Raw genomic sequence first — 25,821 nt, 5'->3', positions numbered from 1 at the left:
CAGGGAAAAAAAGCATGCTATTACCATTTTCACTTTAAAGAATCCTGTTCACTGATGACCCTCCATGACCCCTGAACATGCTCAAGCAAAAACATAAGACTTATGACTATATCTGGAGCTGTTTGAACACTAAGCACATGTTATGGCATCAAGACTTTTTCCCTTCTTGGTCCCATATCGTGAATTAAACTGAGCAAGCTACTGAGGTTCTATTTAACATGCAACTGTCTTCAGTTATAATATGATCATAAATCCAAGAACCCACACACACAGTGACTGGTATTTTAGAAGATTAATGCAGTGCCTTCCAGGCAAATGTACAAAAGGCCCGGCAGCAGGCGTCTTTGTTTGCTTTGTCGGTGGCACAGAAAGAAAACACCTGCTGTGACTATGGATTACAAGGAGTCGCATCAGATTTCCTGCCACAATATTAAGTGTGCAGGGCAAATTCAAAGGCAATGTGCATCACACAACACCGCAGAGGTTAAGAGGGATGTGTCTGCCTTTGAGAGGATAAGTAGAGAGTAGTATTACAGTGAGGCAGCACGTATGAAAGCAGTGGGTGAGGCCTAAGCCAAACCACAGTGGCCAGGTGGCTGAAGAGGTGTCCTTTACTCACTGGGTATTCTGATCTGGTAATGGTTGAGGACTGTCAGGGCTTCCACTGCGTGGGTCTTGCTGTCGAACTCCAGTAGCCCCGAGATGGTTTTGGAGCTCGCTGTAAGACAGGATTGAGGTCATCAGTCCCAAAGTATCAAAATATACAATCCATTATTCATGGTTCATGCAATGTTTTCTGTCCACTAAAAAAATAGAAAAGCTTAAAAGAAAAATAAACTATTTATCACGTCTAATACTTTAATATTACACTGTAAACAATAAAACATTATCTGATTTAAATGAATACTAAATGAAAACAACTTCATCTTTATCCAACACATCTTCAGTATATGGTTGATAAAACAACTGCACATTGACTTTTACTATAAGCGGGAATTGAGTGCAGTTAGAGGGAAATAGAGGGAAAGGTACTGAAATTACTGACTGTGGCAAATAACTGACGATACAGATTGGGTTGAAAAACACAGTGATATTTCTTTAAAGCAATGCTCCAGCAAAAAATCAAATTTACACAATTTTCCACTTAACCCCAAATGCAGTCGATCAGCCAAAACATGTTTGGTGTCCAAATTTTGCTTGTTTAGATTAGCAAAGGAACAATGAGGCTAACTTTGCTAAGAAACACTAGAAGTCAATAGTCACCGAAATCTTTTTGAGTAAACACATCCTCAAAACTTCTCAAATCTGCTCAAACTGCATCCAGGTCTTCGTTTGTATGTACAAAAAAGATCTGAGTGACTGTTGACTTAAAAGATATGGAAAAATATGGACACCAAACACACCTTGGTTGACTGACTACATCTGGTTTTCTTACGGAGTAACTTACGTTTGGCATCGAACATTTTAAACTTGATGAAGCCTGGCACATCGTGCTCCGTGCATAACTGGAAGAGATCAATAAGACAGTGAATGTTTGCCTGTCACGAGGCTGCAATAACAGACAAAGCCCACTAGAGGGATGTTCTGATAAAACAAAAAAACAACAGCCTTGCTCAATTTCTCCAGTATCTTTTGAGCAACACAATACAAATCACATTTTTCTTAGACAATTAGTATTTTCTATACGATACAACCATGACACCAAAGCCCCTGCACAAAATATAGGGTACGAGCAATGATTCCATTCATTTATCATGGTGAGCAGGCACATTGGGTCGACTAGTTTGAAGCAGCCATTTGTAACACCCTTAAATGTTATCGGAGCTCAAAAGATGCTGCGTAATGACCACAGTGGGTGACAAGGACTAAGTGTGGGTGGATCAGAAGGCTAACAGCTGCAGCAAGGATTGTGCTCTTTCTCCACATTGTATCTTCCTCCAGTTGGGCTTTTATGGCATCAGAGCTTTTCTTCTGTGCTTTATTCTGCTGTCTGAAGAGTCACTGACCCTCAGCAGGTCGTCCTCGGTGATGCAGGGAGGGACGTTGTAGAAGTGCAGGACGCAGGAGGGTGGCTGGATGATGTTTTTGGAGGCCTGCCCGGCGCTGGTGAAGCGGTTGTTGCGGGTCATGGCGAAGTCTTTGTAGCTGCTGGAGCCGTCCTCCAGCTCAAAGACCTGGCTGGGGATGACTGCATGCTGCTTGGACACACTGTAGAGACAGAGAGAGAGAGAGAGAGAGAAGGGGGAAAGAGAGAGGGAGAATTAACCCTATCTTACCAAACATATTGTCTGCAATATGTTGAGAAGCTTTGTCTTTGTCTACTGTAACTCATTAAAATCTGCCCCAGAGTAGTTGAACCGCATTCATATCTGCACTGGACACGGTAAAATGCATCAGCATGTGAAATAGAGGGTTCTGTGTGCTATAGGCTTGAGCCGAATGACAACCGTTGTCGTGTTTGTTAATCTGATAAAGCCGTGCTGCAGCCTTCCACACATCGAATAGCTTCCTTCACAAAACATGAACATGGGCTTAAGCGTTTTTTATGTTGTGATTACATCGGTTAGCAAAAACAAAAAAGACAATGTATAGCTATTATAGTAACAGTAGTTTTTAGGCTACTTCACATTTTTGGAATGTGTCCTGCCTAACCAGTCCCTATGACAGTACTGTCAACTAGCAATAGCTAGGAGACACGATCAGACAATGGCGTGCTGCACATAATATCACAAGTCTAGTGTGCTAAAATTCCACTTTATTACACATTCAAAACAAGCCTGGCTAAGTAGGAGGTTATTATTACAATGTCATAATCAATAAGAGGTGAAGTGTAAAGTGTAAAGTACACTCCCAAACTGAATTTACAGTACTGTGCAAAGGTCAGAGACCACCCTTCCATTTATTCAATGTCCAGCCAAAACAACCATTAGATACAATATAGTGTCTGAAAAAAAACACAAACAAAATATAAATCTTTAACAGAAAATTACACAAAAGCTTCCAACACTCAGTATAAAATCAAATCTATTAGTATTTAATTTGTCCACTGCTTTTGTGCACATACTGCCACTTTCACACCTCCATCCTTTCAATCTTAAAACCAACGAGTAACTGCTGTGTCCTCCCAACAAAAGCTGGCCACGAACACTGACGTTATGTTCCCCTTCAAAAAGACACCATTCACTCATGCAACTACCCAAACAAACCTTAGCTGCCTTCAAATTTCTTTCTCATTTCCTAAAATGGCTAAAGGAGAAAAATGATTAAAAGATACAGAGAAAACGGGACTTCTAACAACCATGCAAAACCTGGAAGATCGCCAAGACCGTCCTCATCAGATAAACAGCACTTAAAGCTTTTATCTTTGAGACAGAGGAGAAAATCAAGCTCCACTTTTACTTTAGACCTGAAAAATCCACAGGTGTTTCTGTCCATCCTTCACTGTAAGAAGACAACTCAATGCTATAGATCTGAAGGGATGTGTAGCTGTCAAGAAGCTGTTACTGAGAAAAGGAAATAAGACTTCAGAGGTGCGGAAAACTATCCTTGTGGAGTGTGGACACACCTAATACCAAAAAATATTGTATATAGCTGCTGACGATTCTGTGTAATTTTCTTTGAAATGTATGTTTCCAGCTTTTTTCCAGATGAAAAATGAATAATGTGTACTCAATGGCCATTGTGACTGGGGGTGATCTCTGACTATTGTAGAGTACTGCATAATTGCTGACAGTCTGTGACATAAACAAAATAAAAAATCTAGTTTTGTTTTCTACAGGTTTTTGTTACATGATGTTCTTAACATACCAAAATAAACATGATTCTCATTTTATTAAAAGAGAAGAGTTTATTTAAAGGCAGAAATAACCTCTTTTTTAACTTTAGCATTAAAGGGTTAAGCATGCGAGGGGAGAGGAGTGAGTGCACAGAGGAAGACAGAGGACAGCAAATGACAGACATTTTGATTAGAGAAAGGTGAAAAACACAGACATGGTGAATGACGGAAGAGTGGAGAGAAGTAACACAAAAGAGAAAAAGGTTATCCTTCAGAAATGACTGGACCACAGCAATTCAGAGCATTTTCAATGACAACAACCAGAGGTAAAAAGGCAGAGAAAGGAGACAAGGCTCCCAGCTAGAAGAAAAGAAGACAGGGAGGACAAAAAGAGAGCTACACCTTTTTCTCTACTTGCCCTTCAACTTGGAATGCACTTTACTTACTTTAAAATCCACACTGTGCTTACGGTCAGCACATATCCTCCTAGTGTGGCAGCGCAGCATAGCTTAAGTTGCAGAAGCATAGCTTAAGTAAATACATGTAAAAGCTTATAGTCCTGTGGGCTGAAGTATCCTTGTTGCTTTATCTGATATTGAAAAATCCTGAGGATGAAAAGTGCAGCGGCTTTGCAGAATTGAGTTGGTTAATGAAATGCTTTCAAGGCTCGCGGTAGCTGTTGCACGCAACACCCGCTCTTAACTGAATCTGGTGCTACACCAGTGAATTATTCTGATGGATGAAGTCAGCCAATTTAATGAGACGTCCTCTCATCCCCGAAGGGCTCTCGAGGAAGACTCAAAAAGACAAAATGAAGCTTAGAGCGGAAGCTCCGAGGCAACCTGGTAATAAGTAGAAGAACAGTTCAACACTCAACGTCTTCATTTCACTAATTTAGTCATTTCACTAGTGACACATAACAACGCTATTGCATATATATATATATATATATATATATATATATATATATATATATATATATATATATATATATATATATATACACTCACCAAGCACTTTATTAGGAACACCTCCTTGTATCTACATTCATTGTATCAGCTCCACTTACCATATAGGTGCACTTTGTACTTTGTACAATTACAGACTGTAGTCCATCTGTTTCTCTGAGTACTTTGTTAGCCCCCTTTCACCCTGTTCTTCAATGGTCAGGACCCCCACAGGACCACCACTGAGCAGGTATTATTTGGGTGGTGGATCATTCTCAGCACTGCAGTGACATTGTCATTAGTGTGTGTTGTGCTGGTGCGAGTGGATCAGACACAGCAGTGCTGCTGGAGTTTTTCAACACCACTACTGGATTAAGAATAGTCCACCAACCAAACATATCCAGCCAACAGAATCCTTTGGGCAGCGTCCTGTGACCACTGATGAAGGACTATATTGCTTTATAAATAGAAAAATCGTTTGCGGGGGTGAACTTTAAGCAGATAAGCCAAATGTGATTAATTGTGATTCCTTATTTCACAGTTCTACCTTTTTTTTTACATGCACCTGCAACAAAATTTGCTTTATATTAAACCAAAACAGTGATTCCAAACTTTTGAATGGTAGTGTACCTCACGATAAACAGATTTTTAAAAGAACCGTTGAAGTTTGACCAAAATGCAAGCGAGCCTAACATCAAATAAAAGCTACTAAAGGTGCTACTAAGTGCTACTAAGTGCTGCTAGTTGCTACACTGCTATTTAGGCATGTTCCAATCTAAATGCGGTGTAGGTCAAATATTGTGCATTAGGATAAGATAAAGTAGACTTGCCATGTAAATTTATCTTGCATCACAAGCTTAATTACTGAACAAAAAGTGATATAAAAATAAATGAATGCCAAGAACAATTGACAACCTTGAGTCCTTGCCTTTTAATTTATCTCTAGTTGCAGTGTTTTTTGTCAGTAAATGAAAAGCGTTCATACCAAACATTGAGCCTCTTGCTGAAGACTTTGATGCTGTTGAGGTGTGTGATGGCACGGTCAACTGCGTATTCATCTCCCATTTCCACCAGGGCTGTGCCTGGCACACTCTTCATGAATTTCACCTAAAAACATACATGAATCACATCACCAGCAGCCTTTCTCACAAAAAACTGAACTTTTACTCTCAGAACTATTGCATGGTTACATTGTATGTCCAAAAGTATCCAGACACTCCATCAAATTAGAGAATTCCTCCCCTTTAAGATGCACCCACTCCTGACACAGGACAATAGAAAATCATCGTCAACAGGATGGGACGCTCTAGAACGGCACATGGTTACCATGTTCAATGCCAAGCGTCATCTAGAGGGCTAAAAAGCCCCCCCTGCACTGGGCTGTAGAGCAGTGGCGTTTGTGATCCATAACTAATCATACAACATCAGTACCCAACCTCATTAATGCTCTTGTGGCTGAATGCAATCAAATCCTCACAGCAATGTTCCAACAACTAGTGTATATCCTTCCCAGAAGAGCAGAGGCTGTTACTGCAGTAAAGGAGGGGCAAACATAATTTCAGAAGAAATGTGTCTACAAACTTTTGGACCTCAACGGGCCATTAAATGGGCACAGATAAAGCCTAGTCTTGGGCTAAACTGCAATGTCAATGATTTTTTAAGATAATAAATCCTATTAAGTTTAATCTGCACTTGAGAAACTGCCCCAAAGTGTATACTGCTTAGTTTATGTCTACTTGTGACCAATTCTTGACACCAGAAAGACAGTTTTTTGCTCTTCTATGTCCATGTGACAGAAATACTATCTGTTAAGTGAGTGACAAAACACAGCAGCATCATTCTTCTCAAGTCTCACTTACCTTCTCAATGTTACCATAGAGACAGAAGAGGTTGAAGATGCGGGTGCAGTTCATCTTGGTAGGATGCAGGCCACTCACCATGGCAACAGAGCTAGAGGAGTGGGCAATGTAGGAGGAGGTTTGGGGCAGAGGGTATGCCACCACGTCGGGCACCTCATGGGAACTCCTCTTGAACCGGTTGTTACTGGGCAATGGCAGCAGGGGGCAGTGTGACCCTAGACAGCCATGGATATGGGATATGAGAGAGAGAGAGAGAGAGAGAGAGAGAGAGAGAGAGAGAGAGAGAGAGAGAGAGAGAGAAAGAGAAAGAAAGAGAGAGAGGAAGAGACAGAAGGGAAAGGAAGACCTGTCAGTTGCAGAAAGCAGCTGTTCTATATTGTGGTGCAATGTCTCAGAAACAAAAAAGACGAGAATGAGAGAGAAAAAAAAGAGAGAGGGAGAGGGAGAGAGAGAGAGAGAGAGAGAGAGAGAGAGAGAGAGAGAGAGAAAGGGAGAGAGAGAAATTACACACTATTTTCTAGTTTGATGCACTCCGGTTCCCGTGCTAATTACACCATGCTTAGCAGACCAGCATCTCATCCCCCGCCACCCCCCCATCCTCCCTACTTCATTTCTCTCCTCTGTCTCTCCTCCACATCCATCCCTCCATCCCTCTCTCCCACCTCCTTATCTGTGTGGTAAAAGGTGATCGAGCTTAATCACCCAAACTGAGAAACAGCTGCAGAGCAACACAGGAAGAGAGGAGGGGGAAAAAGACGACAAAGATGAGTGGTGTTTGTGTATGTGTTTTTGTACGTTTTCAGGACAGAATTGTTCTGAAGAAAACTAAAGAAAAACAGGGCTAACCTACAGGATTAAAAATGTGGTTGTAACATTGTACATTTTTATACCTGAAAGGGCAAAACATTTCTTTTTGGTTACTGGGGTTGAGGTCAGGCTTAGAAAACTCTTACTACATAAGGACAGTTATGTACATGGGCACATGATTATTAGACAGATAAACTAGACAGCCGAATATATGCGGAAACCTGACCATCACAGCTTGTCAGACATCCCATTCCAAAACCATGGGCATTAATATGGACTTGGCCTCCCTTTGCAAATATAACAGCCTCCGTTCTTCTAGGAAAGCTTTTCACAAGAATTTGGAGTGTGTCTGTGGGAATTCTTGCCCATTCAGTCAAAAGAACATTTGTCAGGCACTGATGTTGGATGAGAAAGCCTGGCTCATAACAGATGTACCAGTTCATTCCAAAGGTGTTGAGTGGGGTTGAGGTCATGGCTCTGTGCATGTTACTAGAGTTCCTCCACACCAAACTTGTCAATCCATGTCATTATGGAGCTTGCTTTGTGCACAGGGGTGCAGTCATGCTGGGAAAGACAAGGGACTTCCCCAAACCGTTGTCACAAAGTTGAAATAGGCAGAATATAACTGACTAAAATGTCTTTGTATGTTGCAACACTGACATTATCCTTTACTGGAACTACGGGGTCAGGCCAGAGGCACTACAGAACAATGTAGTAAGTGAGACTACGTGGTTCAGTACTCAGCTGCCTCAGTCCGTGAATTTCACTCTGTGACCACTTCGTGGCTAAGCTGTTGTTGTTCATAGACACTTCCATTTCACAATAATGGCATTAACAGCTGACCAGAGCAGATCTAGCAGGGCAGAAATTTCACAAACTGACTTGTGGCAAAGGTGACATGCTATGACAGTGGCACATTTAAAGTCACCAAGCTCTTCAGTATGACTCATTCTACTGCCAGTGTTTGTTTATGGAGATTACATGGTTATGTGTTTGAGTTTATACACGTGTTAGCAATGGGTGTGGCTGAAACATCTGAATTCTATCATTAGAAGGGATGTCCACATTCTTTTAGCCATATAGTGCAAATGGCTATTGATGCTGTTGAAACCTTGTACCTCTGTTTTTGTTGTTTTCATTTTTTTTTCAAGATTTGAGAATAGCAGCTGCCCTTTACAATGTGTTAAAATGTGAGGATAAATTAACCAACAGACATGGTCTAAAATGACTTGGAAAAAATCTTGATACTTCGATTAAAATTTAAAGTTTTTTTTCTTGTCCTATCAAGCAATTTGGGAGACTGTAGAGGCAGCAGAATGATTTGTTTCGAAACACCTTCTACATGTTAAAAAATAACTACTGAAACCATGTGAAAAGACTGTGAACTATGTCGTCCTGAATTGTGGAGTTAAACCATAAACAATTAAGACCATTTCTTTAGGATTTTTTTGAGTGGGCCTGAAATGATGGCTCGATGACGCACTGGAGCCATAGTGGAACCATGACTCTTCCCCTAAGACTATAATGTTAAAACAACTAGAGCACATTAGTATCAGTGGTTTTTCCAGCCGAACTTTACTTGGCAAGGTTGTGCAAGTCAGTAATAAACTAGAGCGCATTAGGTTTAGCGGTTCTCCCAGCCTAACATTACTTGGTTATGCTAGTCAGTAATACCTGATTCTAACTTGCAAAAATGGGGGAAAAAAATTACCAGGAGAGGAACGAGGTTGATCCTCAGGTAGATCAGTGTCCTCTGGCTCCGAATTGGATTCTGGCTCTGGTAGCTCAAAAATGCATGGCTGTAGAAGTCCAATAAAGCTGCTAGATGGAGTTTATTCTGTTTGTTTGTCAGCTAGTCAGCTGCTAGCGGCTTCATTTCAATCCAGGAGAGGCTTTACTGCCCAACTTAGCGAGCTAATGGATATGCTAATGTTAATATGAAGCTGAAGTCGGCTTCCTATTCGTCAGCTTCTTGTTCAAATTTTCTGCTCCACCTTAAATGGTGCAGCAGTTACATGGTGCAGCCACCTTCAGAGGACACGCCACCAGCGTATCAGAGCAGAGAATACTGCTTATTTTTCTGTGATTTTGAAACCTAGTTTTATATACTTCGCAATGTTTTTCATTACTGAAATTTGGCTGGTTGGTTAATAACACATTTTGGTGTGGTGTGACAAACTCAGAACACGTATTATTTCTTACAAATGTTTTGGCCTTATCCTGTAAAGTTACTATTTTGGACATGTATTTTTGGAGAGCAACAAGATATATAGTACATATGGAACATAGTAATATTCCATGTATGAATTACATATATACAGTACATACAGAACATATTATTATTACATACAGTAATTTATATCTAATACTTATGAGGCATTTTACTATTACAAATAAGTGTATGTATTACATAGTACATATTACACATATAATATTACATATAATTACATACAGGTACTTACATATATGTAATACATACAGAACATACAAATATGACATATAGGTATTTACATATAAAACATATATGGCATTTTATTATTGCATACAGATACGCACATACTGCTTTTGCACAAAAACCTTCTACTTCACTTCTGTTGATTTTTATTTTTGTGCATTATTTATATACTCCAGTTACTCTGTCCTGTGTTAAAATTTCATGACAGACCAACCAAAATGGTCCAAAATGTCTTGAAAAAAATGTTGTTCCCTTAACCTTTTGTTTTTCAGACAGCGACTATATATAATATCATTATTACAAAAAGCTACTGATGAATGAAACATGTGAATGACCCACCATCTCGGCAGTGTATAAAAACAAACATTTATCTATGTGTGCGTATGTGTGTGAGAGATGAAGACTGACCGTAACCGTTGTTGCTGTAGGAGGACGGATGCTCCCCTAGTATGGCCTGCCTCTGTCTGCCTTTGCCACGTTCTGTAATCAAAGCACATATTCACAGTTGTGAGAGAGGTGTGAAACTGCCATAGGGTTGCAGACATAAACATACACACAATCACAGATAAAACATGCAATATGCATGCACATAATCTTAGGCAGAGAGATTGAAAGCAAAAATATAATGAGGGAAGATCAAGTGCAATAGGAAATGAGATGGAATCTGCATTACAACAGAATTTTGTTTTCACTTTCACATAGCAACGACTACTGCAAACCTCTACTTCATACATGAACAGTAAAGGAAAGAGAGATACGATCATACTGAGTTTGTGTGTATGTGTGAGTGAGAGAGAGAGAGAGAGAGAGAGAGAGAGAGAGAGAGGGCTGTCTAAAGCCCTTTAAATGTCACAGGCACAGAAAGGCTACAACTCAGATGGGGGGAGGGAGTGTCAAAAGTGAAAGAGGTACAGCACAAGAGTAATACAGGACTCTTCTATAGTAGTAGAGTAGATCAGACAGCCTACAGTCCTGTCACCCATACCCTTCATGTTCAAAATGTCAGATCAGAACTAGAAAAACAACAAAGATTGATAGTCTCAGAACAATAAAGCAAAAAACTGTGAAGGTGTACTTCCCTTTAAAGATACACTGGAGTTCAGAATCACTATTTTGCCAAGTACGTTATACATACAAGGTATTTGTCTTGGTGGATGACACATGTATGACATGTAACACACTAAACAGACAAGACAAGCAAACAATCTGTTAACAACGATTCAGCTAAGGGAAAAAAAATAAAAAACACTACAACACAAAGAGGTTTGGAGAGACGCTAAAGAGATGTGTGAATATCTGGACATATGCAGATAAGAATATCTATACATGTTAAGGTCTGATGACATATACTATAAAACTATTAGATACAGAATATTACAGAATGTTACAAGTATTTGCAGAAAGGTAACATCTGTACAGTTGTGCAAACAGTATTATGTTACAGAGGTTTGGAGGTTTGATGGTTTAGTTTAAGTATAAAGTGTGAGGTGTCCACTGTCGTTAATGAGTGCTACAGCTCTGGGGGAAAGCTGTTAGCACGTCTGGCTGTGCTGATTTTGATGGCCCTGAATTTTCTACCAATTCTACCAGTCATATGTGTTTTTGGCTTTAAAGTATATCTCTTTTGATTAATATTCTTGTTTAAGTGGGTAGTATTTGTATTATGCATGTCTTTTTGTTTGTTCTGATGAAGGCATCTGACAAAGGCCCTGCTGGCTGAAATGTCACGCTGAGTTTTTATGAGGAGCGCTTTTTTTCCCCTGCTTTATGATTCATGTATTTGGGTGAATGGCTAATTAGGCCTTTAAAATGCTAATTTAAAAAATCTTATTAAAGGACGTGACGTGAACTGTTTCTGCAAAAATCTTTTCAATGTGTTGATACTGGTTTCATGGCTTTTAAATTGTATAAATTCATTTTGAAATAGAATCGGCAATTTTACTACCCAGAAAATGTCAGGTGGTGCTGACATAAATAACACATTTTTAAAAGCTATTTACTACTACTGCAAACATCTATAAACTAGTTTTTGTAATTGGATACCTGTATAAAACTCTGCCCTTTGCTCAGGTTTATACATACATTTTTCTCAATTAAATCAACATTATTACAATGATTTATTGTTTATTGTTTTCATTGTTTTCCTCATCACACCACTTGTTTGAAAAATGACATTTTTTTCAATATTTGTGAGAGGGCTATTGACCTGGGCATTGCACCATGAATTTCTTGAGGGTCTTCTTAACGATGCAAAACGCTGCCTATTCCTAACAGTATGTCAGAATAAATGTTCTTGTGTTGTTAGTTGTGCCATGTGACGTTTGAGAAAAATGTTTTGGAAAAATGTTTTTTAATGCATTGAATACTTTCAAAGCTGCCCTATTTTTCAATGTTATGATTTTAAATGTTTAAATGCCTCAATACCTGAGACTGAGTACTGATACAGAGTCTGATACCATAATGACTAAACCTACTTACAATTAAGTAGTTGTTAGCATAAATGAGTGCAATGTACCTTAAAAATTAAATAATTAAATTTAGATAGCTTTGCTACATTAATTATTGTGGAATGAATAGCGCTGCAGAAGAGTCTGGCTTTCGTCTGAAAAGTACTTCTGTATAGCTGTAAGTAAACTATGTTTCATAGTTTTGTTCTCCTGCTTCTCATCAGTCTCTTTCAACAACAGTCTCTGTAGCACAGTGACAGCAGGAATCGCATCTGAGGCTAATACACCCATGGAGCTCACTCGCAGAGTTTTATGCCTTGTTGAAGTTCTTTGGCTGGCTGGTTAAGCTGTTATTGGATGCCGTGTAAAGCCAGTTTATATTGTTCTTTGGTGACTCAAACTGTACTATTGAATAGACCATCGTGTAGAGACAAATCCTGTGATTTACATGCTCACACTCTACAAAAACACTTGGTCAGACTGACCTGCTACATGAAAAGCCCTGCAGACAACTTTTATTTTCAATAAAACACTGCATACCGAGTACTGAGCAAACATGCTGAGAAGCGGACCTACATCAGCTTGGCTTACCACATCGCACACTGAAATATACACAGCACGACAATACAGGAAAAAAACAGAATGTATTAACTTTCATACCTTGTAATTCTATTCAGTCAAGCAGTGTAAAGTCAGCAAATATGGACTTTGGTAGCAAATGTCAACTTTTTCTCCTCTGTTTTGTTAGCTTACGTGCCTTCACCTGTACTGGGGAAGCGGTTATGATCATGTTTGTTTAAAAATGGGCTAATATCACAGAATGAATTCCTGGCAGGAAAATAATGCCAAGGCGGAATGTGTGAATTGACCAGTGACTTTGTGTTGAATCTCCCTGCCGTCAGCAACACATTTCTGTGTGAGCAGACCCTCATTTCAATCGTTTGTTCTTTAGCGTGGCGGTGTACGCTGGGCTTATGTCACACAGTATCAGATGGTATCGGATGCTAGTATAGATGCATTTTTCTGAAGCTGAGTACAAGTGAATAAGCACGGTATATTTGATACCAATCTCGATATCGAATTTGGGCACCCCAATTTCATGTTTTGTTGACTTCCTATGTAAATAGAAGTAAACACCCTCTACAGTCAACTTGCTTCTGCACATTTTAATGCACAACTGTTTTTTATTTGCTGAATTTCACATATTAAAAAAAACAAAACAAAATGTGGCCTCTAATAAAGTGCAAAATGACATATTTTAACATTTATGTTTTATTTTTAAATTATGCACTAAAATGTGCAGGAAAATGCCATATTTAGAATAGTTCAAAGTAGAGGATGTATGGACTTATTTTCACTTAGAAAATGATGCACACATGCAATTTGACTGGGGTATTCAAACCTGACAATTACAGACTTTGGGAGCAATAAATGCCTAAATTTTACTTTGATGCATTGGAAATTTAATAGATATTTATTGAATTATTTAATAGGAAAATAATAGACACAAAAAATGCATGTCATGTCACGGACCAATGTTAAAGACAGTACCTCCACTGGTACTTTTATTGGAACAAATGAGGCTAAAAAGTATGTTGGAATATTGCTTAAAATAAAGCGAAAATAGAGTTGCATCACAAATAATAGAAAAAGACATTTCATAGCCAGCTCTGCTGTTGCTCAAAGCAGACGGGAGTGGGGAAATTCGGAGACAGATGAAAACCCCAGCTGGGCTCAGTGAGAGAAAAAAAACATGAAAGATGCTCTCTCTCTGAATGAAGGGTTTGTCGATGTGCATGCCTGCACTTACAAAGGTGCAGCCAGTGGCAAGAAAACACTTAAATGAGAACAACACTCACTTTTATGCCCCATTTCAAGAAGAAAAACAAAAAAACAGGAAAATAGGATGGAGGTAGATGGGGGAAGAAAGAACAGCTGTAGTCAGAAAGCAGAGCCATTTCCATTGTTAAATTAAGCCTGTTTCACAAATGCGAGAAGACAGTGTCTTGTTATTCGCAATATCCAGCATCATTTTGAGCTTTTCATTGAAGACAGTTCTACAAGCGAGAAAAAAAAGCAGCGAGGAAGGAAGTTCTCAGCACCAACGCAACACATCAGCCGGCATTACATCACTTCAAAGTCAGGCACACGCGTAGGAACAAAGTCTTACTCCAGACTGTCAGAGGCAGAGCGGAAGGAGAAAAGAGCAACACTCTCTCTCTCTCCCTCCGTTTCTCCCCTCTCTTTCTCTTTCTGTTCTCTTTCTATTTAGCTCTGGAGGCCTGCAGGGAGAAGTCATGCAGAGCGATGCTAATTGCTACAAAATGAGCGGTTAGCGACGGGAACCTGTGGGCACCACTGGGCTCCATTTTCCACAGGAATCATGGGAAGGTGGGGGGAGGATTAGGGTTCAAGGTGACCTTCACACTGTGAATGTTCAGCTCACTCTCTACCTGCCTCCTCTCCACACAACATTACTGCTTTTAGAGCTGTCACTATTTATTATATTAGTAATTGGGTAATCTACCAATTATTTTACTGAGTAACTGAGTAATCAGAGGACTTAAAATAGGCCAAACAATAGATATGAAAATAGAAAGAAACAGTAACAAACAATGCATAGCCTTTCAAAAAATCGTGAAAGAGGTAAAAAAAGAAGCTATTTAAAAAATATTTTTATTTAAAAATCTCTAGTCTGATTGGCTGCAAGGTATCCTCCCTGAAACAGCAGTCTGGGCCGAAACACTCCTTATAACTTCAATGTGAATGGGTGGGGCTAATTGGCTATTGGTTGAATAGGTGGATATATGTTAATGTGTTGTTTTTTGTGACATCAAAACATCTGTGAATTCAAAACATGCTGTTTTTGCAGCTTCGTTTCCATGTATAAACTGCATTGACTGTGGAATGGATGGTACCTTTTGAAACTTCAACAATGTTTGCATACTACATTAAAAAAGGTAATAAATGATATGGGATATTTAAAAATATGCATTTTCATCATGTTAATTTGCCAACTTATCATTATCAATTCATCAAGAACATGAATTTGAATTGAGTAAAGACTAATCGAGTAATCTTGACAGCTCCACCTTGGATATCATTGTTTTTATGCTCACAGTGTGACTCAGTTCCTTAAATGCCAATAATAATAAATTTTCCACTGCAGGTTCACAGTCAGTCTAGTTCCAGCTCACCTTTGTAGTAATAAGGTGTCTCACAAAATACTCTTTTGTTTGACTGTTATACATCCTGCTCCATCTCAAGAGCTCAGTTAACAACAGAATCATCGTACTCTTCAACAGCCCTATGAAATCTGTTATTGCCATGTTAAGCTGGCCTGAGCCCTGGACTTGCTGTGGAAAAAGGGCTGCTGAGTTCAGTCAACGCAACTGAAAAACCTCCAAAAGGAACTGACTGATTTGAGACTGAATTCCAAATAGGGCAGAGTATCGAAATTCAGTTCTTATAAAGTACCATCCGAAATAGAGTATTTCACTACCTACATAGTCAGACTTAGGACTCGCAAGCCCTAATAAGGACACTTGTTCCAAAATCTAGACTTCTGATAGGGAATGTAATTTGGACAGCCAATCATGTTGTTGACTTCAGTGCTTCTTGACTGAAAACGCTTGCAGTCAGTAAATATACCAACTTCCTGCACCTCACACCATAGGTGCTGGAGATGGGTATACACACACAACACACACTAACACACCACCACCACGTCAGTGTTACTGCAGTGCTGAGAATGATCCACCACCCAAATAGTACCTGCTCTGTGAGGCTCCATGGGGGTCCCGACCACTGAAGAACGGGGTAAAAGGGGGCTAACAAAGTATGCAGAGAAACAGATGGACTACAGTCTGTAATTGTAGAATAATGTTATGCCTGATCGGTGTAAGTAAACACATCCCCCATAAGGAACAGATATAAATATGGTATATGTCTGCATATTTTAGTGCACAATTCCTGTTTTTAACATATTGGGAAAAAATCAAACATAAAATATAAAATAGAAAACAGTAATTGTGCATTAAAATGTGCAGATGTGTTTCACCTTTGTAAGTCCAGGTATGCACATCATGAGCTAATTTTTCATGTATTTTAGGTTTAAGCCATAACCACTTTCTGTTTGTCATTTAAAAGAAGGTATTCAAAAACTGTTAAGAATCACTGTCAAAGCCAAGGTATGATATCGGTACTGGAAGCAAACCATTCTGAATGACACTCAGCCATGATTCAACTGTGACAAAAAAAAGTTTCAAAACTGGCTTTTTTTTTCCACATATGCTTCTCTTTGTGACCGTTTATGTACCGGAAAAGTCATCCTTCATTTTACATGACCATTTTCCAACCTTTTAATTACAATTAAACAGGCTGTTTTTGTTACTGTGCTTTTAAGACGGATATATCATCACTGTCCAAAGAAAACCAAAATCTTTATTTTTGTCCATTTTTATTTTCTACATCATTTCAGCACACCTTCAGCTGTCCTTTATGTAAATTTCATGAAGAATGGACCAATAGAAATGCTCTAAAATCACTTGGAATAAAACCTCTTTACATTAAATTACACTGAAAGGTAAGAGTGTTGTTGCCTTCTCCTGTAAAGTTACTATTTTGAAGATACCTGTTTTTCTTTGGACAGTGTCGATATGTAAATGACTTCTGTTGTGACTGCCCCTGTATTAAGCCTCATTCAAAACGAAGTTCAGGACGAAACACTGCTCATAACTTCAGCATGAATGGGGGCGGCTGAACTGCTGTAGGCTAAATAGGTGTATATATGTAAAAAGTGTATTTGGAGACATCATAAAAACAAAGTTGTTGCAGCTTAGTTTCCATTTATGGACAGTATAGTCTGAGGAATGAATGGTACATTTTGAAACTTCAACAGTATTAATATACTACATTACACTGTTTTATTTCAAGCAAGTAACTGTTTTTTTATGACATGGGCCCTTTAATTACAGTTGGCACTTTGACAAGACTGAACCCATTATTTACAGGCCTCTAATAAGGCTTTCTTATGTACCTTCATGACATTTGTAATTTTACAAAGTGCTGACTGTAATAACCAGTGAAAGAGAGGGGGCGTGACTACCTTTCTTTCCACTCCTGGCAGCTCCATTAATATGCTTTTATTTATTTCTGTAGCTCAGGATTCAATTAGCATTCAAATTCCAGCACAGCATCTTCTGCCAAACACGTGACCCTTCGCCTCAATAACAAAACAACAGAGTCTGACAGCACACACCTACAGCAGCATTGAGAGAGCTGCGCCACGGACAAAGTCAAACAGACCTTCAAATCCCATATAGAAGACACCGATCGATTGCTAAGCAGCAGCGGCTGCTCTGGTGATAACACTCTGTTTACCCTCTATTTGCGGGTAAAGGACGGGGGGGATAGCAGCAGCTGCAGTGGTGCTGCGGTGATCCAGCCGATCCATAAGCTGGTTAATCACACGCTCTTGTGCCCCCGTGACGTATCCCCTGCTTCACCCAAGAATGCCTCAGCCCCCTCCTCATCCTTCTTGAATTAATGCAATCACAGGTCATCTTTTTCTTTTACGGAAGGTCATTCTTGTGTGTGTTATGGCTTTGAAGCTGTGCTGCTGGATTAGATTGGTAATAGTTGTTAAGAAGCAGCCTAATGTTTCAAATGAAGTGTGTTTTTTTTCTAATCATTGATACGTTTCTATCGTCTGCTGAAATCAAAAAGCAGAGGGTGGAAAATATTTGTACTGTGTTACACTTAAGTGCTAGTTTAAAAGATTTGTACTTTACACAAAGTGAATAACAACTGAATACTTACACTCAATTTTCACTTACATTTTCATTTTGACCTTCAAAATACTTCAAAGACCTGAGGTGTCATTTATCTATTGTGCATAGGCACAGGTGAACGTGTAAACCGTGCATATGTACCCTCTTTACGCAAGATAAAGCAATAAACCACATGTTGCACTGATTTTATCATGGGTAAGGCTATTATTAGATACAATGCACAGCAGATTAAACTTATCCACAGTAAATCGCTGTAACACACTGCCTTAAGTGGCTTATTCATTTTCTAAAACGATTGACAACATAAAATATGATAAACTACACAATTTTTACTATACAAAAACTGCACAGAAATAATTTATTATTAATAATAATTAATAATTCAGTTAAACAATTATTCTGCTAAGAAATGTAGTGCCTTTAGAGAATGTTATTGTTCCCAAGCAACAATGGATGGCTGAAAGAGGACAAGAACGGCAAAAAGTAATGCAAGTCTACAGGAAACACTAACTTCCAAGGAGTACACGCCACTAGAGCGGAGGCTTCAGTAGTCCACCCTAGGCTGGCATAGATATATAGGTCTACGGTTTTTATTTGTAAAATGTGATTTATTTAGTAATACTGCTAATCATTCATATGCAGAAAAACACCTAGAGGTAGAAAAGTGTGATTGCAGGTAAAATAATACCAAAATAATAACAATAAATAAAAAACAATAATAAAGGCAATATTGTTTAATCAGTTTAAATCTCATAAACACTTCAAACACTTCATCCTCTACCCTGTTCCACTTAATACAGTGTAGAGGTGTAGAGGTGCACATGAGTGACATAGATGACTGTTCATTTAGGTTCGTTGTAAATATAAAATAAAATCACATAAAAAAGACAAAGACTAACTGTGATGAAGCAAACAGCCGCTGACCACGCCTTGCTTGAAGCTTTGGCAAATGTGAGTCGCGCTGGGGGCATGTTCATATCAGAAATTCAATGTAAATAAGTAAAATAAGTAAAAGTGAAATTTGAAAAAAAAGTAAAAAAATCTCATTAAATTTTTTTTTTTTCCTGTCTGGGAATTTTGTTCAAGCATGTACAAATTTTTAGCCATTCCCAATTCATTTTAATGGAATAGTTTTTGCTAGTAAAAAGCTTTTTACAAAGTACCGACACTTCCCCTCAAGCATTATTTCTCTGCACATTTTCCACCCCTGCCTATAAGACAAGATCAAATGAGAATGTAAAGACCTATATGGATTGTCAATGGTCTGTATGCTGTTGAAGGTATTCAAGGTGTGTTATGCGCATACGCTCACTGTAGACTCTTCAAGCTCACAAAAGGAGAAAAGAGGTCATTCTAAACAATCAATGAGGTTTCTGGCTATATGCATTGCGAAATGAACGCATGAAAAAAAACAGAATATCCGTTTTCTGCATTCTTGCTTCAAAGGATGTCGATTTACACAACTTATTCAAGATTCAAGAAAATGACAGCTCACACATGGACATAGAAACGAAAGAACATTAAAGAGACAAGGTGGATATGAAAGGGAAAAAAGCTTTTCAAAGGACTACACATTTACACACACACACTCAATTCCAAAAAGACTGGAGCAGTATGTGAAATGCTAATTAAAACAGAAAACAGTGACTAGTGAATTCTGTGGGACCTGTACTTAACTGAAAACGTGCAAAAAATAGTGTGTACAGACGAAAAACACCGACTGATCACTCTTCCGTTCCGTCATCAGCTGCACAACTGTACAGGGCCTTAATAGTTGTATTTAGCATTTCATAATGCACCTCAAGTTTTCAAAGGAAGCCGGTTCTAGACTGCAAGCAGGCTAGCCTAACACCTGCTCTCTCTGACTATGCAGCCATGCTGTTGTAACACACACAGAATGTGGCTTGGAGCTGTCATGTTGAAATCAGCTTGTGCGTTCCTGAAAAAGATGTTGTGTAAAAGGCAGCATATGCTGCTTCAAAGTGTGTATGTATTTCTCTGGTGCCTTTACAGATGTGCCTGTGCCTTGTGCACTAACAGACCCCCACACCATGTCAGACTCTGGCTTTTGAACTTTATGCTGGTAACAATTTGGATGGTCCTTTTCTTCTTTTGCCCAGCGAAAACAGCATCCATTATTTCCATTAACAATCTGAAAGTTTGTCTCATCAGACCACAGTACAAGTTTCTACTGTGCATGGGTTCGTTTTAGATGAGGTTGAGACTAAAGATATCAAAGGTATTTCTGGGCGCTGTTAACATAAAGACTCCACTGTGCACAGTGCAGTCATAACTTGCATTTGTGGATGCAGAGAGGTACGACGTTTTTTAACTTAATGTCTGAGAGGTCGAAAGTCACAGCCATTCAGTTGCGGTTTTCGGCCTTGCCCTTTACGCGCAGAGAATCTTCTGATGGTATTATGCACTGTAGAGAGCAAAATACCTAAAATCCTTGCAATTGTTCACTAAGGAACATTGATAAAGTGGTGACCCTCAACCCACCCTTGTTTATAAAAGTCTTGGCTTTTCCTGGATGCTCCTTTTATGTTCAAGCATGATTGCATCACCTGTTTAAGATCATTTTAAACGTTTCACAAATGTTCCTAGTCTTAAGGTGCCTCTCTCTGCACTTTTTTGAAACACAATGCAGCCATTAGTTTCAGAAGCAGTGTATATTTGCAAAAACCAATAAAGTTAATAAGGTAAAACATTATTTATCTTGTCTCTAGACTGCTTTCTTCTAAATCCAGGTCTGAAGTGGATTTACAAATCACTGCTTTCTGGTTTTACTTGCATTTTACATGCTGTCATGTCTTTTCTGGAATGGAGGTTTGGACACACACAGATTACAAAGTAAATCAGTCGCTCACCTCTTCTGACCAAGAAGGGTTTGGTGTAGTCCCAACTGTCGTTGTCATTTCTGATGACGTTGAGGCGTGAGGGCTAGAATGAGGGAGGGAGAGAGAGAGCACAGCGGCAGTGCATGTGTGTTAGGCTCCACCGGTGGGTGTGTGTACGTGTGTGTGACTGTGTGTACGTGTGTGCAAGTGTGTAACTGTGTGTGTGTGTGAGCGCTGCAGATTTACCCGAGCGTATTCGATTTTCAGTGTGCAGCAGCCGGCGTATATGTCGGCTCCGTTGAGGGCCGCTTTGGCCTTCTGGGCGTTCTGGACGGATTCAAACGTGGAGGACAGGCAGTCAAGGAAAATCACAGCAAGTGAACTGCAACAAACACAGCATCACCTTACGCTCTTCTGCACTTCTACAATTGAACAGACGGGCAAGAAACAAACAGAAAAAGAAAATGCACATCACGCAACACCCAACTTTGTGAGTAGACCAAGGTGGACCATGTTGCAACAGAGATGCTCGCCATAGGAACTGACATTGTAGGATGCATGGTGACCGAGTAAGGTCAAAGCCAAGGGCAGCCGTCCACACACTTCACAAGACCATATGTGCAAGCCTCTATTCATAGAAGCATTTTAGTAAGTGGCCAGAGGCAGGTGGCTATACGCGCTGGGGGTCTTCCTGGTCTCAATCAAGTTTTTGGGCTGTAAAAAGTCCTCACTGCAGTAAAGCAACTGAAGCAACTACACCACAGTGTATTGACTACATAACAGAATTCTTACATTCATTTTGGTATGCTTTTCAAATGTACATAATTTCATACTTAATTACAGTTCCAAAATGAATTATGTTTACAGTCTGACAGTCTGCATTTCTTTTTTCAGTTTGTTTTGATATTAAGCACGAGCTTTGTTTAAAAAGTGCTTAAGAAAAGGTTGAAAGCCTAACAAAAAAAACGTTTGTGGTAGTCAATTGTCAAAGCTGTGCTTACATACTTTTTACCAGCACAAAAATGATATAACCACTATTGTACTGCTTTTAAATTCATAACTATTGAATTACTTCTGCAGTCACTGAAAGCATTCTGAATTCACTAGGACAAGAAAGGACATGAAAATGCAAAAAAGGAACAAATTTTCAAAAAACTTTGGCAAAAAATGACCAAAAATGTAACTTCAGATTTCATGGCACTCTTCAAAAACTGAAAATAGCATAAACTGGTTTCTGAAGTGAGCTATTACACAACATATTTTAAACTACACTTTCAAAAAGAGTTGGGGACAAAATTTGACATCAAGAAATGACAAAAATGACACAAAAATGTTTTTCTTTTAGCAAAACAAGTCTGTAGTTTCTGCAGTTTCAATGAGCTACAAGCTATTATTATAATGAAACTATCATGAGAAATTATTATAATGAGAAATAATCAATATTGAATTACGCTGTGCTTTTGCTATTGCTGCTGATAACTGCGAGCACTAAGTTCTAAGCACTAACTTTATCAGCATTAATGGTTAGGCTTGAGCCAGCTGTCCAAAGTCATACAGTGCACTGTTGTACTTTTTAAAAGCTGTTTTGATGAGTAACCTACTTGCACGTAACATGAGAGACAGAGAAATGGCTTGTTGATGAGCTTTTTCCTCCTCAGCGATTCAACTCAAAGTCATCTCTCTGTGGAGGAGGCCCGTCTCGTCAATGTCGTGCTTCAGTGTGTGTTGCCCTGGATACATCTATATTTGATGAGGGCCCTCAAACGCTGGAGAGGTCCTCATGCTGATCTAGCTTCGCAGCAGCAAGCGGTAGAGTAATGTGTGTGCGGGTGAACTGGGTGTGTGTGGGTCTGTACGCTTGAAGTTGAAGATGTCCACACGTGCAGTGTGAGTGACAGTGTGTGAAGATGCCTTTTTGTGTACAGGACTTGGGAATGTGATGTGATGCCACTGTGGCAGGGTTAGTCAGCCCAGGCTAGTTATGAATAACTGAACGAATCTTCCTTTTCGACCTGCTTTCCTTGACTTTGCCTGATCTGTAGCCCACAGCAAAGCTGACTAGCATGGCTACCAGATCAGAGATCAGGAAAAATTAATGAAAGCAGATAGGATAGTAAGTTTCAACTATGCAAATGCAGCTCTATTTAAATAGCACACAGGAAGCACTATAGTGATAAACATTGAGCTGAAGCTCTATATACACTCTACAGATGAACAGATCTAATGGATTACATCTTTCAGCATTTAGTGGATTCATCACGTTTGGTATCAGCTAACTATCACAATGTCGGCGTTAGAACAAAACCTTGTATCTCTGCTTTTGTTGTTTTTCTTTTTTTTTCACAGAATTAAAAAAAAACAAGTAGCTGTGTACACTGTGTCAAATTTTAATGGTAGATAATTCTTCAAAATTATTAAGAGTAAAATCCTGTAACATCAACTTACATTGAAAGTTAAGAACGTTTTACTTTCTCCTGTTAAGGTACTTTTTTGGAAGTACAAAGTTTTGTTCTGACAGTAATCATAAACTTGCTGTTTCCTGTTAAAAGGTACGAGATAAAGCAAGTTACGATGTGACTGGGCTAGTAACATTAGCTTGAGGTTTAGCAACTGGCATTTGTTTATCTTAAAGGCTTTAGATTAACAGCCCTTTCGGTGTCAACCTCAAGCCATAAATGATCATAATGATGAGTTTTAAGGTGATCAATATAGTACAGTAATAGTTTCATTAGTTCACTAACCACTTAGGTTCTCTAAAAGGTTAAGACTACCTACAGTGGAATATGCCAGCGGCTGAGTGAAATCTGCCATTAAATGAGTAAAAGGTGCTACGGCCTGAGTGAAATATACCAGTAGCTGAACATTAGTTTGTAAACTGTTACATGGGCTTTGAGTGACTTAAAAAGTATAAATTACTCAAAAGAACAGGACCTTAAGCCACACATCAGCTGGGAAAAAAGATCTATGAATGAAGTTACATGAATCTACACTGTCAATAAGGCTATTGTTGGCATCCTTCTGGAGTTAACATGTACCCCCTTTTTTAATTTGATTCACTTTTAAGCATGAAAAACCTGAAAAAAAAACAAGCTTTGTAAGTGAGTATTATAGCATGTACGCAAAGAACTAACCCTGCCAATATGGTGTAAAGATCTCATAACGCAATGCATTATGCCTTATTCCTGCCCACTTAAAACTGCCTGTTGTGTAACAGTGCTTAGTTACATTCACCCTTATACACATCACACACACCCACACACAGGGTGCTGAGCCTCTTGCATCCCTATCTCAGCAGTAAGTGCTCCAGTAAGGATATTCCACCATGGCCTGGATTCCATTGCGCTTGAAGATGACGATCCGCAGCACGTTGCCAATGGGGTTGCACACAGTGTACAAAACATCCTGCAACATGAAACAGACAACGATTAGGAGTCACATCAATGTCAAACGCTTCAAAATAGCACTTGACCCATACATACACATGAAGAGGGCTCAGCTCAGAATTTCACCAGTTTTTTTAAAATGTGTGTGTAATCACATGGTAAAGATGTGAATTAATTCAGTGTGTTTTAATGTTCAATGTGCCATGCTTGAGAAACTTTAAATTTACAGTGGTGGTGATAGGAACCAGATGCCTGAAGCGTTTTATGCTTCATAAAAATCTGTTACAAAAATGGTTACAAATGCACTGCCTGATGCCTGAGATGCTGTTTTGCAATAGTTATGAGAAAACACATAATTTTTAAAATCTATTTATGGTGGAGGGGTGCAACTGTTTTCTTCTGTATGTATATATGTTTGGTGTGCGCCCGTCCACCCCTCACTCGCGGCATTCCTCTCCCTGCCATCCTCGTCAGGCTTCGTCCCCGCCTAGAGCTCGGGCCCTGGCAGGACGGGCGCACACCACAATATGTTGTAGATATCACAACCTCTGGTTCCTATCACCGCCATTATAAAGAAATCATAGTGTCTCTACAGTGAACAATTTCACATTAAATCACTACGTATTAAAATAATAACATTTAGATTCTCATGATGCATCAAATCACATTCTAAAGGACTGCATTGCTTTGAAGTCAGAGATCTGCACTCCAAGTAACTATGGTCATGTTTTTTTTTGTGCCCTTTAAAACTCCACTAAGATTCAGAACAGAATGCAGTTGGAAGTAGCTCATCAGCTTGTTAATCAAGCTAGATGCTGTTCGAAACCCAGATCTATATGTCTAATCAGGCCTTGCTGTTCTCTCCTGAAAAGGTCCATGCCACTTAACATAGCAGCACTGCAGGCGGTGAGGATCTTTTAAGGCCCATTAACTGGAGTGCAGCCTTGATTGTGTCTGCTCAGGACACTGATCTATAGGAGAGACCTACGCTAAAGCAGGGGATTCTATTGGGGGTTGTTGAAACCAAAGGAATGGGAACTCACATAATGTTGATCAATGAGGTTTCGGCTGACTAGCCATTAGAGAGTCCTGCACTAGATTGTCACTGATAGTATTCATATTGGTCGGCTATCAATGGCAGCCTTGGGATAAGTGACAGAGGAGCATGTGAATGCTGGCTGATGATTAGAAAATGTTGCAGTTACCCTGGTGATGAAGCAATGTGTTGCTGGAGTGTGAGAAGTGCAGTAATGGGGGATTCCGGTTGCCACAGTAATGCGACAACGTACTTTCAATTGCCAAAACTTCAGGTCACAGGGATTTTAATCATTAAAGAGATATGTGATTCCATGAATTAAAGTACCCAGGTAACTGATTATGAAATATTTATGTTATTATGTGGTACCGAGTGGTTTAGGTGGCAAGGATACAATGAATGTTACCATAGTGATGAGGTTTACTATACAGATTTTATCGTAGTAGTCCTTGTGAACAGTAAGCTGAAGTGAACTTCCCA

The 25,821-nt window shown here is 39.2% G+C and overlaps 1 protein-coding gene across 1 annotated transcript in view; it reads right to left on the bottom strand.

The window, feature by feature from the left end:
• LOC118818836 (heterogeneous nuclear ribonucleoprotein L-like) overlaps positions 1 to 25,821 on the bottom strand; it is an 83,983-nt gene that overhangs the window by 4,762 nt on the left and 53,400 nt on the right. Inside the window, exons 4-12 of the mRNA XM_036586334.1 lie at positions 24,239 to 24,324; positions 21,169 to 21,265; positions 20,953 to 21,025; positions 10,252 to 10,323; positions 6,582 to 6,796; positions 5,708 to 5,829; positions 2,007 to 2,208; positions 1,448 to 1,505; positions 620 to 718 (exon numbers count right to left, since the gene is read on the bottom strand). Of these exons, the coding sequence (XP_036442227.1) occupies positions 620 to 718; positions 1,448 to 1,505; positions 2,007 to 2,208; positions 5,708 to 5,829; positions 6,582 to 6,796; positions 10,252 to 10,323; positions 20,953 to 21,025; positions 21,169 to 21,265; positions 24,239 to 24,324 (1,024 nt within the window). The remainder of the gene's footprint in view (positions 1 to 619; positions 719 to 1,447; positions 1,506 to 2,006; positions 2,209 to 5,707; positions 5,830 to 6,581; positions 6,797 to 10,251; positions 10,324 to 20,952; positions 21,026 to 21,168; positions 21,266 to 24,238; positions 24,325 to 25,821) is intronic.

This window comes from Colossoma macropomum, unplaced genomic scaffold (assembly GCF_904425465.1).
Source record: "Colossoma macropomum unplaced genomic scaffold, Colossoma_macropomum, whole genome shotgun sequence".
Taxonomy (NCBI): Eukaryota; Metazoa; Chordata; class Actinopteri; order Characiformes; family Serrasalmidae; genus Colossoma; species Colossoma macropomum.
Note: the sequence above shows the minus strand (reverse complement) of the source record. Positions and strands in the feature narration are given on the sequence as shown.